At 38.2% G+C, this 17,755-nt stretch overlaps 2 protein-coding genes across 6 annotated transcripts in view; both read right to left on the reverse strand.

Annotated features, from left to right (window-relative positions):
• The window catches only part of ap1b1 (adaptor related protein complex 1 subunit beta 1), a 31,202-nt gene extending 20,328 nt beyond the window's left edge, over nucleotides 1-10,874 (reverse strand). For 2 of the 4 annotated variants that reach the window (XM_028033753.1, XM_028033756.1), the window contains exons 1-11: nucleotides 9,168-9,228; nucleotides 6,156-6,261; nucleotides 5,941-6,076; nucleotides 5,127-5,372; nucleotides 4,853-5,043; nucleotides 4,506-4,727; nucleotides 4,280-4,400; nucleotides 3,324-3,419; nucleotides 2,839-2,954; nucleotides 1,248-1,413; nucleotides 447-545 (exon numbers count right to left, since the gene is read on the reverse strand). In XM_028033753.1, the coding sequence (XP_027889554.1) occupies nucleotides 447-545; nucleotides 1,248-1,413; nucleotides 2,839-2,954; nucleotides 3,324-3,419; nucleotides 4,280-4,400; nucleotides 4,506-4,727; nucleotides 4,853-5,043; nucleotides 5,127-5,372; nucleotides 5,941-6,076; nucleotides 6,156-6,261; nucleotides 9,168-9,204 (1,536 nt within the window). In that variant the 5' untranslated portion in view covers nucleotides 9,205-9,228. Of the gene's footprint in view, nucleotides 1-446; nucleotides 546-1,247; nucleotides 1,414-2,838; nucleotides 2,955-3,323; nucleotides 3,420-4,279; nucleotides 4,401-4,505; nucleotides 4,728-4,852; nucleotides 5,044-5,126; nucleotides 5,373-5,940; nucleotides 6,077-6,155; nucleotides 6,262-9,167; nucleotides 9,229-10,681 lie in introns of those variants that run through there. The other 2 variants (XM_028033754.1, XM_028033755.1) reach the window with 2 other exon arrangements.
• A 1,077-nt stretch (nucleotides 10,875-11,951) lies between these two features.
• The window catches only part of gas2l1 (growth arrest-specific 2 like 1), a 28,352-nt gene continuing 22,548 nt past the window's right edge, over nucleotides 11,952-17,755 (reverse strand). For both annotated transcript variants that reach the window (XM_028033458.1, XM_028033457.1), the window contains one exon: nucleotides 11,952-17,079. In XM_028033458.1, the coding sequence (XP_027889259.1) occupies nucleotides 15,081-17,079 (1,999 nt within the window). In that variant the 3' untranslated portion in view covers nucleotides 11,952-15,080. The remainder of the gene's footprint in view (nucleotides 17,080-17,755) is intronic.

Raw genomic sequence — 17,755 nt, forward strand, 5'->3', positions numbered from 1 at the left:
AAAGTTAAAAGCTTTATAAATTTATCAGGATTAGAATCAGTCTGAGTCAAAAAAGTGGGAGTACAAAAGCATGTTTGCTCCTCTTGCGTCACCTACCCTTTTATCCAAATTAAAAAGAGGAAGACAAAGGATTGAAAGGCAGCTGGGCAAAGGCATAAGCCAGTTATGAGTATCAAGGTATACCAAGGTTTTAAAAAAGTTTACAGTTTCATCAATATTTTCCATCATCATTCCTACAGTTTAACGTCCTGCTAGTGAGATGTTAAAGTGCTAAAGTCACAATGATCAAATATTTTAAATCACTTTAGCAGCAAAAAAGGTTACTTTTACTTCTTTTTAAATTCTATCCCGAATACGAGTTAAATGGGACATGCATGTGTAGAAACAACTAAAGTACAGAATGGAAAAATGTTGAAGATAATAATTTATTATGGTTTTATTCTCACCTGTGTGGCCAGGCTGAGGACCTGTTGTACCAACTCCTGGGTCTCTGTTGGTTTCTTCAGGAACAGCTTGACTATTGCAGTCAGGAGCTGCAGCTGCACCTAAAAGGGTCACAGTGAACACAAGTTACAGCTGCGCATTTAAACATTTTAAAATGGATTCCCCAAATCTGTAACGCAGCGGATTTAAAGAAACAACTCTTTTCTGAGCCTCGATATACAGACCAAATATACAAAGCTTCAATCTTTAAATTTGTTTTTGTGGTTTTAAATATATTCAATATAATAAGGGAATCTTTTCTCCATGTTATGAAACATGGTAAAAAAAAAAATCTATCCTGCCAGCAAAAAAAAACCAACCTTTTATAGGCAATAACATGACAATCCTTCACTTATTCAGGCAGGACAACCTTTTACAGCTCTACATCTCCGACTATGAGCTGCAGCGTTCATAATTTCAGAATTGAAAAACCACACAATCGTCGTACCCAACAGTGAACCACACGAGAGCGTGAAAAGACAGGCTTTTTGACTAAATGTGTCCAGAGTGAGGGTCTACCTTTGATTTAAATGCTGCCTGGTGAAGATCGACTGCCAATTAAAACCTGGTCTCTTAAGCTCATCTGTACTAATGCCTCCTACGTGTTGCAATATTTACAGCAGCAAATAAGCTACATTAATCATTTTCATGCAGAAAATACACGCTCTTCTCTGCCAGCACTGATTAGAAATCATTGACTGAACCACAATCAGTTGCTTTTCATTTTTCAAATAACAACAAACCCAGCAGCTTACTAAACACACCTGAGTGCTTTCATCATGGAAACCCTCCAAAAAGCTTTCGAGCAGCTCATCAGCGTTGTCAATGCGCTCAGCGTACTCTCCCACAATCCAGATCATGGCAGCACGCGCCTCTGGCTCATCCAAGGAATCAAGGTTCTCGCACAGAGTGGCAATCACACTCTCATACCTACAAAGAGTTACACCAAATAACATTACTTTTAAAAAAACTTAATAAATCAATGGAAAAAAAGAAAAGAAAAATGCATTTAAACAATTTGCAAATGTCTCCAATACAATTTAAACTCAACCTGGTAATGTTTTGTCAAAACAAAAAGGCAGGAAACAGTCGTTAGGGCACATCAAAGTAGTGAAATAAGGTCCCAACTTATTACCTATTTCACATCAAACAGCACTTTAGTGTGGCATTTTTTTAAGAAGCCTGACAAATGAAAATATATTTCTGCACACATTTAGGCAACGAATTCAGCCTTTTATTCAAGATGTGCAACCATAATTCCCTCTGAAGTGCTTCAGGTTCTTCTGATCTGCATAAAATTTGCAGCATTTAATACTCCCATTTGCATAATGGTTTTACTACAAGCTATGCTGAGGCACAAATGTTTAATTAATGGGAAAGAGCAAACTTTGACTAGCTTGTGACTCATTTGGCTCAAAGCGTGAACCATGCCGAGCTGGTAGGCTTTGTAAAGCTGCTCCCTTCAAGGCTCACGGCTCCGGGGTGATGGTGTACTGCTGAGTGGGCGAGCTTCCTGTCTGCCACATGAATCCCGTCCACAGTAGAAGTCACACTGCCGCCAAATTAGCCTGACCTTTGACCATGTGGAATCACAGCAAGTTGTCAAAGAAAATCTAAGGAGGCCCCTAAATCCTTCCTTAAAATCTCTTTCTAACGCTTATCAGGCAAACATTTATAAAATAACATATATATACAAATATTTATCCCTTTAATCACATGAAAAATAACCATTAATATTAAATTTTGTATTTTATTTTTAAGAATGGAAAAAAGAGAAAAACAGATTCTGAATTGGAGTGATTTTTAGCTTGAATCTGACAAATACCACTAGCTGCAATCTGTCATTTCCCCTAAATGCTAAAGCCTCATGTGAAGCACAACACTCTTCAGTGTGGAAGTTGTTAATGAGGAATGCAGAAAATATAACATTCAATAGTTTAAACCATCAATAGTACTCGCTAAAGCAGGGGTGTCAAACTCTAGTCCTCAAGGGCTTGTGTCCTGCAGTTTTTAGATGTGCGACAAGTACAAAACACTGGAATGAAATGGCTTAATTACCTCCTCCTTGTGTAGATCAGTTCTCCAGAGCCTTGCTAATGACCTAATTATTCTATTCAGGTGTGGTGCGACAGAGGCACATCATTGTGACACCTGTGCTATAAAGAGTACTTTATTGAAATAACTACAAGCACTGTTGTTATGTTTACCGGTAAATATCCTCCACATTTTTACACAAATCAGCAGCTTTGTGGGAATCATTTACTAAAAACTACATAAAATGGTGAAATTACATGTTTTCTAGAAATTTCTGGAGAAAAGGTAAATGTTAACACTGGTGTGTTGGACAAAACGTACTTGTTGGGGTATTTGCGGAAGATGTCCTTGATGACAACTATGGCCTCCTGCACCACATAATTGACCTTGGTCTGTATGAGATCCAGCAGTGTGCTGACGCAGCGCTCTGCTGATTGCTAATAGTGAGAAAATGAAGGGGAAAAAAGCCCAAGAGATGTTAAAAATAACAGTTTTCAAATATTTAGAAAATATAAACAGAGCTCATTTATAAAACAATGATTTGAGTATTTGTGTTTTCCGGGAATGAGGAAAACATGCAGATGAGAATATTTTTACATGTCTGAAATAAAAAGCACAATGAACTAAAATCATAGTGTTTTCAGTAACAGGGCCACCTTGTGTATAAAGCTGTGCCTTACAAGTGGTCAGTTATCATTTGCATTCATTTGAATGAGAATTTTGCTTTAAGTGCAACAATATGAAAGATTGCTGAAGAGTATTTGACAAACAAAACCGGGCGACAGTCCTCTGTGATGTCCACTAACCTCCACTTTGATGGCACAGCGGCCAATGGCCCTGACCGCTTTACGCACAAAGTCCACATCCACCTCAGTTGCATACTCCTTTAGCTCAGCCAGCACCTAAAGTAAAAAACAGGACCACACAAACAGGATCTTTACTTTTCATTTGCATCCTTAGATTAAGACCTCAATAAACCTAAGTATTATTATAAAGCTAATTTATTTCAGCAATCCAGTTGAAAAGCTACAACTCAGATTATTTCTGTTCATTCTATGATTTTGAAAAATTCATTTTCTCAGAAAATTTGATTACAGAAGACCAATAAAAATGATTTTCATTCAAAGATGTCAGCCTACTGAAAACCAAATATATTTTAAGAAATTTTTCACTGTGCTGATAAATCTTTTTCTCCTTAACCGAGGTAAAATGACTTTGACATCTGACATTCCCTCTTGTTCAGAAGTGTAAGAGCACCAGGTTTTGAGTCCGGCTGCAGTCAAAACCTTGTGAATCTCCACCAAACTCTTGAATCAGCTTTGCCTCACAAGCTTCTCGAGGCTGAAGGTATTTCTGTTGCTTGAGCATTTTTCCTACATCCCCAGTTTTCACGTCGGACACAGCACTCAGAGAACAGCCAGCTTCTTAGTAATGATCTATTGTAGTTAACCCTACTTGGGGAAGAGTGTCAGTGATTGTCTGCTGAATGACTTTCAAGTCTCCTCCTTGCCTTCACAGGACATAACATGATTTCTGCATAAAATCTTCCTTTTTAGTTGTTGTTTTTTTTCTATTTTGGATTTTCACAAGATGAAGTGAAAATGTATTTAAAATAAACTGTTTGAAATAAATCAAACTGTGTAGCCATTCTTCATATGTACAAGTTTCACTTTTCTAACTGAATTACTGACAAAAATCAACTTTTGTTGATATTTTCATTCATCAAGATGAATATATATATCTTGGATAGGTTGACGGTTACCTGGGCAATGTTGGCCTGAGATGCAAGACGAATCATTATGTCCAGCTTCTCCAGTTTGACATAGATTGGGTCGTTGTACTTGACAAAGAAAACCTTCATTTCATGTTTCAGGATTTCCGGTCTAAAAGTACACATTGAACAAAATTTTACCACCAAAAAAAATAACCATTATTAAGCTTTGTCTATTCAAAATTGAGAGCATAAAATAGCTTTTCTGTCGACATACCTTCTCTGCACAATGAGGTTGATGTTTCTGAGAGCAACATACTGCAGCTCAGGCTCAGCAGAGAGCAGCGTTACCAGAGGAGGGGCAAGCTTCTTCAGCAGAGTGCCATAATAGTCCAGGTCTTTAGGGAGCATTTCCATGAACTTCATTAAAACTTTAACTGCTGACAACACCACCGCCGAGTTGGCATGAGAGAGCCTCGGGGTGACGCGCTCACAGATGCTGGCAGATGATAACGATAATAGGAGAGAAACAAAGAAATTATATAGAGCTGCTCAGAGTCATTTAGAGACGTGCAGGAAGAGGAAATACGTTAGTGTGAGTCGCTACAAAAATAATAATCTTACCTTTGGGACTCTCGATCATCCCGAGGTGTGTAATTAGCTAGACAGTCAAGAATAAATATCTGCCCCCACTCTGTGCATTCATTAAGAGCTGTCAGCAACTTGTTTATGGTCTGAGGGTTCAGGTCCAGGAGATTGCTGTTGGGATGTGATTCTGCAATTTCAGACAGCGCTGCCACGGCATTTGCGACGACCTAAAGAGAAAGACAAAGGTCAAGGGCTGCATCATCTGCAAGACTTGCACGAATTTCAGTCATGCCATCAGAAAGAGCCGCACCATGGGGTTGGAGTCTGAAATTAGATCCTTGAGAGTGTCCAAGAAGCCTTGGTCCTCCACTAACTGGGCGTTGATATCGTGCAGCTTTGCAACACACACTGCAGCCGTCTTCCTCACGTAGGGGTCTTCGTCCTTCAGACATTTTCTCAGAGGCTCACAGAGGTACTCGGTGATCTTGTCAACACGAATACAGCCCATGGTGCGAACGGCGAGGGCTCGGATGAGAGGGTTAGGGTCTTCACAGTCCTGGGTGGGTGATTGACAAATGTGAGAAGTTTCCAGAAAATATGCATTCCTTTAGCCTTTTAATCAGACATAAAATCAAATTCCTTTTTAATTTGTGTTTAAATGAGAATAGTCAAACAAACTAAGGGGTGCAATCTTCTTAAATTAGAAAACAGGATGAAAAAGTAAAATGCTTAATGAAAAGCTGTGGATGACAACACAGAAACTGATCTTTGGAGCTAAGCTGCCATCAGATGGGTGAAAAAAAATACCCAAGGGGACAAAGAACTTCAAGAAACAGTAATGAGTTTTTCCCATAAAATGTGTATAAACAGGTTTAAATTACAGACGATACTACCCACACAGTAATTATGTGCTGCACTAAAGCAATTTGCTACTGTAAAAACCAGTACAATCCTGTTACTAAGAGAAAAACTTGTAAAATTATACCTCTCCCTTTTGATTTCCTGATTCCGTGCAAATAGTACTTTAAAAAACACACACACTCAAACTGCAAGTTGGAATTATTTAGCTTGGACTGATGGCGTACAAACACCATCACAAACAGTAATGACAGGCTGAGCCTCACCTTCACAAAGGTGTTAACAGCCATGATAGCCATGTCCGGTTGACTTTTGGCATAGTTCATAAGATAGAGGTAGACCAGCTTTTTCAGCTCCAGGTTGTCGGTCTGCATGCAGTTCACCACATCTGGAAACAGAGCACTGCAGGAGAAATCATCTGTTAGAAGACCAATACCATCATACACTTTGTTCATTTCCGACGTTATTGCTAGCTGCTCACCTGACATCCTTCCCCACTGTCATTGATGCAATGACCTTTTTGACAGCCTCCTTCTTCTTCTCTTTTTTGTCACTGTTCAGCTCCGCCTTGAGTTCAAAAATCTCCCCTAAACAAACAAAAGACAAAGGCCAACATGTTTCCATTTTAGCATGCTATGATAAATTGAAAGTGAGCAGAACCAGCCAGTCAGCGGTATCATGTTGTGGAAAATGTTTGAAACAGTTGTCAAAAGACTGTCTATCACAGCTGCTTGCTACAGTCAGTTGGCTGAAAGTACGCTTCTACACATTTCCCTCATTCACAAAATGGACAAAGTCAGCTGTTTTGAAATATTTTTGATCATATAAAGCACCGACAGTCATGGAGTGGAAACTGAAGGAGAGCTACTTATCACTCTTATTGAAGTGGTGATGTTTGAAAGCCACATTTTAAATGAGATGCTGCAAAAAGTGTCAGGAGTAGATGGACTTGACTATACCCATAATTAGCAGATCTGGTGCCACTTACTGTATGTCGACTGGCTGAAAAAAAGACTACTTTACTGTTGTTTACAAAAAACCTTATTTGTTATTTTTTTGGTGGGAGAAATATTTTCAATTGTTGCACAGACTCAAAATATGAAAATCGAAAGAACACTTTACCCATCAACGCCGTTTTAAAACTACAGCAGGGAAGAAGCTATGAGTGCAATGACTACTAATTATCTGACTGCATGCTGATAGCCAGCATGCAGTCAGACATTTTATTTTAAAATGGGACATTTTATTTTATGCAAATAAAATGCCTTCAATTTCAGTTAAATTACAGCAACGTGTGATTATGGTTTTATCGACAGACGAGAGCGTCCACAGGTGTACCGTACTGAGCATACACAGAAGCCTTTGCGTGGGTGTGTGTAAAGTCTACACAGAAACAGACTTCCACTGGATTTTCACAACCTGCTGTAGTTTAATTAACCAGCTAATATCAGTTCTTTGCAGAGCAGCATGACAATTAGGTCTATTATTGTTTTAAATTAAAAAAAGAGGATCATGAGTTTTTATTTTAAATATTTTCTGTTAATGCTATGATGGTTCTTTTAAAGGATCTAAAAGGGGAAATTCTAAGCAGTGATGTTCCTTTTTTACTGACATCCTTATTAGTTTATCATAAATTTGAATCAACACAAAACAATTCTGAAAGTAGGATTTATTGTGAGTCTCTGTGTTCGATGTGGTTTATTTGTCATCGAAAATCTTAGAAATATACAAAGAAGTGCTGTGCTGATTAACAACATGCTCAAAGTGCTTGCAGAGTGTTGAAAAATATGAAAACTGTAAGTGTCCTGTACTCGTATAGAACGTTATCAAGTCTGAGGACTCTGATGTGCTTTACGTTACAATCAGTCATTCACATGCTGATGGTGATAAGCTACATTTTAACCACAGCTACCATGGGAGCAGCCTGATAAAACATTAGAAAATCTGTCATAAAAACTGATGGAAGTGTGAAAATAATAAATACATTCCCTTTTAGTGTATGATTAAAATGTGTATTTAAAATCTAAAAGTTAAAACCTGAAATCAATGGATTAAAGCAGTATAAAAGTGTTGAGTGTGGGTGGGTGCAACAGCTGAGCAGAGGGCTGGCGATAGTTTTCCTGTCTATCCTGAGTGTGCTGAACTGGTCAGGTCAGGGTTTTTTGGTATGGCCAAGATCTGGAGAACCAGAGAGCTGAGATGTGAATCTGGATCCAAAGGCTTGATCCAGTTTCACATCTGGACCAAGATGTGAAACTGGTCCATTAATGGAAGGCGAGTTGAACTGAGTCTATTCTGATGGCCACAGTGTGGTAGGACAAGCTGCACTCATTCACAGATTGTTGAAAGGGTTTTTACATACAACTCGAAAAAACAGACTATTAAAGCTTTTATTAACCACTTTTATTTTACTTTGGTAAACAAAGTTCGCACATGTTATTTTCTGTATCTCTTGAATATAAGTGTTCAAATTAATTCAACATATTTAAAATACTATTCTGAGTTTGTTTTTTTCTGGTTACTTATCCCTCAAAGGTTCCTAGGCTCTTCTCAACTGGCCTAATTCGAATGTAATATTTCCAATAGTTGAACACTACCTTTTATTCTTGTTATCTGTAACCAAGTGATGCGTTACTGGTTTTACATGGCTGCCATTCAATCGGTGCCACCAGGCCCTCTGACCACCACCCGCAGGTAAGGCGGGTGAAGAGTTTTGCCCACAGAAAGACTGAGACAGATGAAGCGCTGGGACAAACTCCTGAGCCACTGGCGCCTGAGCAACAATCTTTCATAACATAGGAAATTTAAGAGCTTCATAATTCCTGGCTTTTACACAGCAGGACAGGTAGACATATATTATTTGCACCACACACACACAACAATAAGAGAGAGTGGAAAGTCATTTACTGTGAGAATGTGCATGTCATCTTTTACACTCATTATTCTTTGCATTTTGTCAGTAGAAACTAAATCTGCAAGAGGTTTGAAGTCATCCTGGGAATATTTTGTTAGGATAAAGTCTGTTTACAATCATGTGTTTCTTTACACACAGCAAGTTAATCTATAAACATGTCAATAAAGGGCAATTATGGCCTTAAATTTAATCCTAGGTAATTAGAGTTTCCTGGTCAATGTAAACCCCTTCTAGAAAAAAGATCCACGCCGTTACATTTCTAGTAACTCTAAAGATTCAGACATTAGGTTGAGAAGATGAGGTGAGGGGTGTGACGTTGTTTGCAATCTGCAACTTTACCAGGATATTTTATTAAACCTAACACATAAATCATTTTATTTTCTTTACTTATGTAGAGGCAGAACACAATATATCATGATATATTTGCATGCTGATAAAAATATATACATTCTTTCTTTCCGAAAGCAGCAAAATAATAATTTGTCTAAAGGAGCCGGTCCAGGAGCCATTTCTCAATATAAATACATATAGCAATTAAGTATAGGAAGCTATTTATTAACATAAAGTAAGTTATCAGACCTTTCTTGGTAGTAGTGAAGTACTTGGAGTCTGTCATCTTGGATCCAAACTGTCTGTTCTCCTGCAAAAAGCAAGAGGATGAAACAGAATAACTGCAGGGTTTTCACCCAACGAAATCCTTTAGTAGAGCAGCAGGAAATACTAGAAGTGCAAGCAAAGGAAAATAAAAGGATTTCCCCTCTTTTCCTGAGTAGATAGTGGCAGATTGGGAAAGAAAACAAAAAAAATTGCTGAGAAACCAGATTCTGATTATCTTCTTTAGAGAGAAAATGTCGAAATCAGCACAAACAGAGCCATCAGTAGTTTCTTCAGCCAACACTGAGTGAGTTCAGGATGGAGAATGAGCATTTCCACTTCATCAAGCTGCCATCCACAAAAAATACTGGAAAACGCTTCATATTACAATAAAGAATTCAATCTAATTTTTTTTGTAAGTAAAGCGTCCAAGCAACCAAAACTATTAGGACAAAGTTACACAAATTTCTTTTTTTTTTGTCATGGATATTCACTTAAGCAAAGCAAATGATTAAACTCAAATAAAAACCACAGCAGACAAAACACAAGAATTTAGATCACATGAAATACAGAAGGAATAAAGTAGACTGACTGCTGACTAATACAATGACAATACCGATTATGATTAACCACCATTTTCCTCACTGATCGCTTTCATTTATGTCGTCGTGGCAGCACAAAATCATGAAAACTCAAGCAGCGTCCAATATATTTATTAAAGTCTTATTTGCACATACTTGAAGCTATAATACTAGTTGGTTTTTTTTGACAAACACAACTGCATGTCCCTAAAATTGAGTACATACACGTTTTAACACAACATAAAAAGAATCGGTTTTGTGTCTACAAACTTTACTATCGTCAACTCACGGCAGAAATAAGGTAAAACCCTCAGTTTTGTCTCGCAGGTAGCTGTCAACATCCGACAGGTTGCTAGCTTCTTATTGCACCGCTCGTTAACTAAACTGACTTAGTAGCTAGCTGTTTACACTGCTGTTTAAAAGATGATTACTATATATACTGTTCCAAATTGACGCCTTAAGCTTATGCTGAATCATAAATTAGTAACGATAATGTACAATGCAGGCTAACTTTAACAAATGTAACTTAGCCACATAGAAGTAAAGATGTTCGCTAACTTACTAGCATTAAGCTAAGGTGACGTTAGCACGGTGAGCCCGAGTGCATATAGAAACAAACACCAAGTATTTAGTTTATGTCAACATAAAGTTAACTAAGTACAGCCATACGAGTAAGAAATCACAGATTCTCTTCGCCCAGTTACTCACGCATAACTGACTGGCCCATTCCTGCATGTTTGCGGTAGTTCGGGTAGATGAATGAAACTGATGCTAACGGCTAGCGGAGCGCCTGCTGTCAGTGTCGGCTAGCAGCTCAGACATGACCTTCTAAGTCCCAGCTTAAGGAAGCCTTCCCCGGGAAAGTTAAGCTCTTAATCTGTCAGCCTAATACAAACCTCACCCCACGAATTAGCGTACCTTCTGGAGTTACAGTGAAGCTCCCCACACAACCGTTTAAGAGAGAAAATCTCCACAAACACCTTACCGTTTCAGGCGTAGTAGGAGCTGTGATGGCCTTCGTCTCCTCCCACTTGTTTTACTTCCGTCTTTACACAAAATACCAACTGTCAAACAACGTCAGCCTTTATTCATTTGGGATTACTCTGTCGTTTACAGTGCTGGGAAGCGGAACTGTTGAGAGAATAGAATAAAATAAAATAGAATAGAATAGCATAGAATAGAATAGCCCTTTACCGTCTCAAAATGGGGGCTATTAAGTTGTACCACCAACATGTCAAAGGTAAGGGGCATGCATATTCAGGTTGAAAAAATGTAACAATAAGCGGTAATGCAGAAAGGGCAAGTTACAACATAAGAAAAACAATAGTGTATAGTAAATTAGAAAAATTTACTACTCAGATTAAAAGATAAAAATGTGCAGCACAATGGAGAGAGAAGAGAAAAAACTGCAAACATACACGGTCATTTACGTTTCTTAGGATTAGTAATGGTTATAACGTTAAAAAAAATACACGCACAATTTGAAACAAAAGTCTAAGACATAAATTACTTAATTTGTACAAATATATCCAAAATATATTCATTTTTGGTGTTTTGGGTAGCTTATGCATTGTATACTCTGGGCGTTAAAGGCATTTTGCAGATGCCTTTCACTGACACTGTAATATTCTCTTACAGTGTCAGTGGCAGATTTGTTCCAGAAAAAGCCAGAACGAACTTTTTCATATGTTGCACAAATAATCGTTTAATTTATTTATAAGCCGTATTAATATTGATTATGAACTAAATGGAAGCGTGCTAGATTAATCTTTCACAGAGTTGTTTGTCAAAGCGAACTGTTCAATTTGTTTCAAATTATACTGTAAAAGTAGTTACAGTCATATAAAAAGCTGAAATTCATTGAGAACCTAATGTCTCTAAGTTTACATGTAAGCCAATGAAGAGGTGTGACACAAAATGACAAAAAACTGAATTAAAAACAAAAAAATAAGATAGATATTGACATGTTTAGCAATCAATCTTTGATAAATGTTAGTCACTGGCTTGTCAGTCCCATTGACACTAGGACACTAAAATAAATAATAAAAAATGGAATATAGCTAACTATATAAAATATAAATGTCAAAAATATATATAATGAACACTTGTGGAGTTTACGTAGGATGGTAATATCTAAATAAATATGTATAATTATTTTAAATAATATGAGACAATACAGGCAAAACAATCTCAGAAGAAAAGTGTTTATTACAAGAACAACTTGAAAGCATTTTAAGAATTAGAAAAAAAAAACTTTTTTCAGTATCACTTTTGTATACTTACATAGTACACAAGATCCAGCAATCTGTACATCTTTCTTTCTTTTTTTTGGTAAAATGGCATCACATCACAAACATTCAGATTTCACCGATTTAGATTAAACACAAGTGAGAGTCTGAGTCTCATAATATTTCAAAATGGTGTGCACAAAAAGCAGGCTTTTTTAAAATTATAATAATAAATTTTATGAATGTCAACCATTTTTCCATGCTTTCTTGATGTCACAGCTTATGTAGCTGGTAGGTTTAGACTACCAGTAAAAATTATATTTAAATGCATCATAACAAATTTTAAATTCAACAAATTAAAACATAGGTAAGTTTATACAAGTAAAACCTATGGCTCCAACGAGACTGATGCAGACTAAATTATTAAAGGCTATGTGCATCTTTAAAAGTTAAAAAACTAAGCCAAATATTTATTTTTAAAAGGGTTGTTCCATTTTGTAGGTGGCAATATTTCAACAGATCTCCTCACATTGCTGGGTTCTCCAAACCCCGTTCACCTTCAGTCTACTGGACACAGAGGTCATCTGAGCCCAGTCAGAGCTGACACCATAAATAAATAAATTAGATCAACATCCTTTCTTTCTTTACTCCAACTCTGTACATATTACCATATCATATGTACATACATACACATAATCTCTACACTTTCTTTTTAGCCCATTCACTTACAGCGTGCTGCAAAACATGCATATATTCCACATTATCCACACTAAAACCCTCAATATAAGACGTTTTGAAGTCTCAGTAAAGACTTTTATACTTTCAAATTAATTTTACAAAATGTGCGCCTCTTGATTACATAAAACAGTGCTGTAGTTGCTTCTGGAGTCTGGTGTGCTCTCTACTGATGCAACAGCAGCTTGAAAACAAAAGAAAACCTCCATATCCAGTTACACATCAATTATTCAAGCCTTTTGCAGACACTCAAGTTAGCGCCTTGCTTCATCCATTTGTTTCCATTGGGTCATTCCATTGTTACTGGTTCTAATCAGATCATGACAATATAAGCATATGCAGGAAAAAAATACAACAAATATCTCTTTTAGCCACTAGATGTCCCCATCAGTTTGTTTAATTGCCACCACAGTCAGGATGAAATACATTAGGATTTCTCAAGGAGTGTAACTTTACATCAAATTTAATGTACAATTAAAGTAGCCAATGTTCTTCAAAAAATTTTTTAAACATTCACATTAAATACTTTCGATTTATTTCACAATAAACAGTAAATTATGGTAATGTAGTGTTACCGAATTCAAGCTACAAAAACATTCAAAAATAAATTCATGACTAAACATTTAAGGCAAAGGGAGTTGTCAAGGCATTTTCCAACACCATATATGAATTGCATAGCTAAGGCATGATGGGCCTTATTACAGCAAAGTATGTACATTAAAACTGTATATTCCATGCCTTGTATTTACAAAAACACCCACCCAGCATGTATTTACACATTCATTCTCGTCAGCGTGCGATTCCTGCTGCTCATACATATTAAACGCTGAACACCAGAGTGCTGTTTGGTCAAAGAAGGAGCTCTCAACTTTCCGTTTCAGTGACAATGACGCAATTAACACAAATCTCTTTATATTTTTCATAATTCGGCCATTTAAAAGTATAAATTAAAACCATATTCTGCATTAAAATAACCAAATTAGACAAATTGAGAATTAAATAAATATTATTAACCTTGGCTATAATGACTGACTGCTGTACAGAGATTAGTTGATAATCTATGCATCACAAGGTCAGCTGAATCTATGTTGTTGAGTATGCATGTTACACAATGAATAAAATGTATGTATTTATATACTAAACCTTCTATTAACATCAGTAATGTGTAGAATCCTACAGTTTTAGTACCAGTATTCTGACTACTAAAGTAAACTGAGAGATGATGACCAACTGCAACAGAAAAAGGTCCATTTGACCATAGGTTTAGTGTTAGTGCAGTTTTATAAAGCTGATGCTTCAAATACATGGCACATAACCATGCCCTGTGGTGCGGCACATGGCAGCACATATGTTCTTCTATCTCTGGATGTCAACTGTGAGAATGTGTGCAGCTAGGAGAAAAAAAACACTATTATTGGCAAAAACAGCCCCATGCAAACAATATCATAATAAAAATAAAGACCATTCCTTTGGTAATAAAGAATTTGGCTTGAGTGCAAAAAAAGCAAAATGGACCCCAACAGGAAAACAACGGAGATACGCCAAGAAATATGTTAGTGACCGAAATCAGATGATTTACAGCTTGACCAGCCAAGGTGAACTCAAAAAGGTTATCGAACTGTAGGCACTAAATAAGTTGAGTTAAATCATAGGACTAGAGTTAAAGATACTGACAATAAACTTAAAATGTGTTCATAATTTACAAAACTAGACCTCGGCAGGCGCTAGTCATGTCGTTCATTTTGAAATTTTGAAGTTTGGGTCATTTTGTGCAAAAAGAATAAATTATAGAAGGGAGTCTTCTGCCAATCTATGCCTGGCTTGAGGATCTTTTGGCATATTGGCAAAAAAAAAAACTACTCAGAGCTCACGTCAGTAGGTACTAAGAAAGCTAAACATCCAATAGTAAAGCTGGTCATTTTCACACGTTTGAGTTCTTAACCTCTGTCTGCCATGGAAAATGTTGGTTCTAGAAATGATGCCTGCCTTTAGGAAACACTCAAGTTAATGTTAGCATTTATAGTTTACACTATCAATATTACTAATGATACTAAAGACAGTGTTACAATGTGTGTTTTACATTAATAAAAACCTGTTTTACAGCAACTGCTGCATTTTTAACATTAATTTTTAGAGTTCTTGAGATACTAACTTCTCATAATAAACAAAAATTAGTATTGGCAGGTCAAGGCTTTCTAAAATTCAGAGATCAGACATCAGCCACGATTCTTTTATCGGTGCATCTTTAAAAAAAATCTTAATGAAAAGTTGTTTAACATGCAGTGACAACAGTTTTTAGCCCAAACGTAAGTCTTTTTTCAGTTACACAGTAGTCAAAGAGCCTGCTGCAGCAATCAGTTTTGTGCTATAGCTTCAGTGTCTAGGCTTCCTTGTGCAGGGTAGGAGCAGTCTTTGTTGCCTACGGCTGGAGAGTGAGACTGAGGAAGAATAATGTCTGTGAAGTTCTGGTGCAAGTTCTTGCATGAAGCAGGATGGGAGGTCTTACGTGACAGTGGCGGCGTATTGCAAGGGGACAGAGTTTTGTTAGTGTGAACATTTTTGTGTCTGACAGGAGTGGGGATTCGTGAGGGGGTGTTCTGCAGCCTATCGTCAGTACAAGGCCTTAACTTTACACCCGGTTTATGCTCGGAGATCGAGACTTCATTGCGTTGTCCATTTTCCCCATTGGTTATTTTAAAGGATGTTGGAGGAGACCCGGAGCGGGATTCACTCAAGCTAAAGGACATTGAGGAGTTTTCACTTGAGGAATCCTGGAAAGAGCAGTCCTCAGATGGTGCAAGGGGTACAGGTGATAGACAACCCTCTGGAGGCAGGAGGTTATCACTATTGCCACCATTTTCAAGATCATATGGTAGATTAGGCAGGTGATTTTCTAGGGGAACATCTCCTTCTGTCACTGAGCTCAAGTCAAGCGGACATTTTTGACCTGAGAGTCCACCTGTAGGAGAACACCCATGTTCTCCATTCATATTCCTGCTATCTATAGCAGGTTGGGAGGGAATATGATTCATTAGCTCATCGGACTTAGTATCTCTAAGGCCAGGCAAAGAAGCTGGAGCTTCCCTTTTCTCTACTAAGCTAGAAATTGCGGGGAGTTTCTTGAGACCTCCTTTCCATTCCCCCCAGTGTTCACACTCTGTGTGACCCAAACCATCAAGTTCTCCAAGATTTTGTCCATAAAGTATATTTAAAGGGTCCTCTGGTGGGAAGTGTTGGAGGTTAGTCCTCTTGGATTGCTTGAGGTAAGGCAGACTTCCAATCTTTGCACCCACATTTAGGGAAGAAGTGGAGGAGTTAGAGGAAGAAGAAGCAGAATCAGACAGAGCAGACTCAGTGAGTGCATGTGCTACCTGTAGTGTTGCTCTTCCTACAGCCTTACCAGTAAAATTCCCCTTGACCTGCTGGGAATTGGCCAGAAACTCAGCCTCGAAGCTGCGATAGAGGTCCTGTTCTTTCTGAGGGTCAAATGGTGGCAGCATTTGGTAGCCTAACCCAGGCCCGTCCTCTCCAGCCTCCTGGTTCTCCATGTGAGAAATGTTTTTAGGCTGGCCTCGGACAGCTGATCGAGGAGCCTGTGAGAGTCGAGGGGAGCGGGTAGCACAGTTGTTAGAGTTACGAGGAGATGAGTGTGGTGGACGTCGCCCTCCAGAGGTGACAGGGGGTAGTAGCTTGCCTTTACCTGTGGATGGTGAACGGGGAACTTGGGGTCTAGGAGTAGTGACAGTCTTTTTGACAGGGCTGCTGTTGTTGCTTTGGACTCCTTTAACTGGCGAGTTGTTGCATGAGAATGACTGCTTCTTACTGAAAGCAACACCCCCTCTAGGAGAGGATGGGGCTACCTGTTTAGGCAGATCTGCATGTCTTTCTGAAGGTGGGCGCTGGGAAGCCCGAGGAGAGGAACAGTGTGCAGGGCTGCCATCACTTGACAAAGTGCTGCTTGTTAACTTACTCTGGCTGTGAGAACGAGGAACATGGAGCCTCCTCGGACCGTCATTTCCAACAGAGCGCCCTCTGTCTGTCCGAGACGTCCGTGTACCATCAGAAGATCCTGTTGGTGGGTTGGGTTTTAGTGTTGGCGGAAGCGAAGAACGCTCCCGCGACTGGCTGCGTGCACGGGGAGTCGAGAAACATGTGGATGGGGTTTGATTGCCTGCTCCTGCTCTCTCAATCATATGCTTTCCTTCCTTGCGGTTGACAAGTAGTACCACTTGTTCACCAGAGCGCCGTGAAGGCCCACCGAGTGACTGCCGCCCGCCTCCCCCTCCTCCTTTAGAGGAGGCTGTGGAAGAGTCACTATCTCCAGAGAGACGTCTTGTCAACGTTTCTTTATTCCTGCATGTAAAGCAGACAGTGATTGAAAATAAAGTAACACCTAAAGTCCATTACATTTCTATCTTAACATTCAGGCTTTACTTACAGTGCCTCACTTGCAACTTCCCATTGTGATACTCTACAACCAATAACGTTTTTGTAGGTTTATTGTACAATGTATTTTACTGAGAGTAAAATAGATTGTAAAGTGCCATAATTAAACAGTGCTGTTCAAACATGTTCAAATCTTGGGATATTGTTTATTACTTAACCCTGCTTCAAACTTCTCCAGAGCTTAATCCAGGCTAGGCGGAAAGGTCTGTTCTTTTGTCTGGTTGCACTGTGTAATATTTAGGTCAGAGTGAATGAGATTGAACCAAACTTTTGAGATTTTTATGTGTAAAAGTAATCATGTTTCAAATTCTTTCCACTTGAAATTCATTGTAAAGTTTGTGTTGTTCGGTCATAAAAATCTAAAGCTCTTACATTGAAATTTGTGTTTTTCTCATGACAAATTTTCAAGTTCAAGGGTTGTGAAGACTTTTGTAAGGCACTGTACTTCAATATAAGTGGGAAAAACATGAAACTTCTTTCACAGCTCTTAGAACACTAATATGTTTTTATTTCCCCTTCACTTTATGATGTGGCATGCGTTGAGCTGCACTGCACTCAGTTTATCTGATGCCAGACTCATGTG

The sequence above is a fragment of the Xiphophorus couchianus genome, chromosome 12, assembly GCF_001444195.1.
Source record: "Xiphophorus couchianus chromosome 12, X_couchianus-1.0, whole genome shotgun sequence".
NCBI classification, from domain to species: Eukaryota; Metazoa; Chordata; class Actinopteri; order Cyprinodontiformes; family Poeciliidae; genus Xiphophorus; species Xiphophorus couchianus.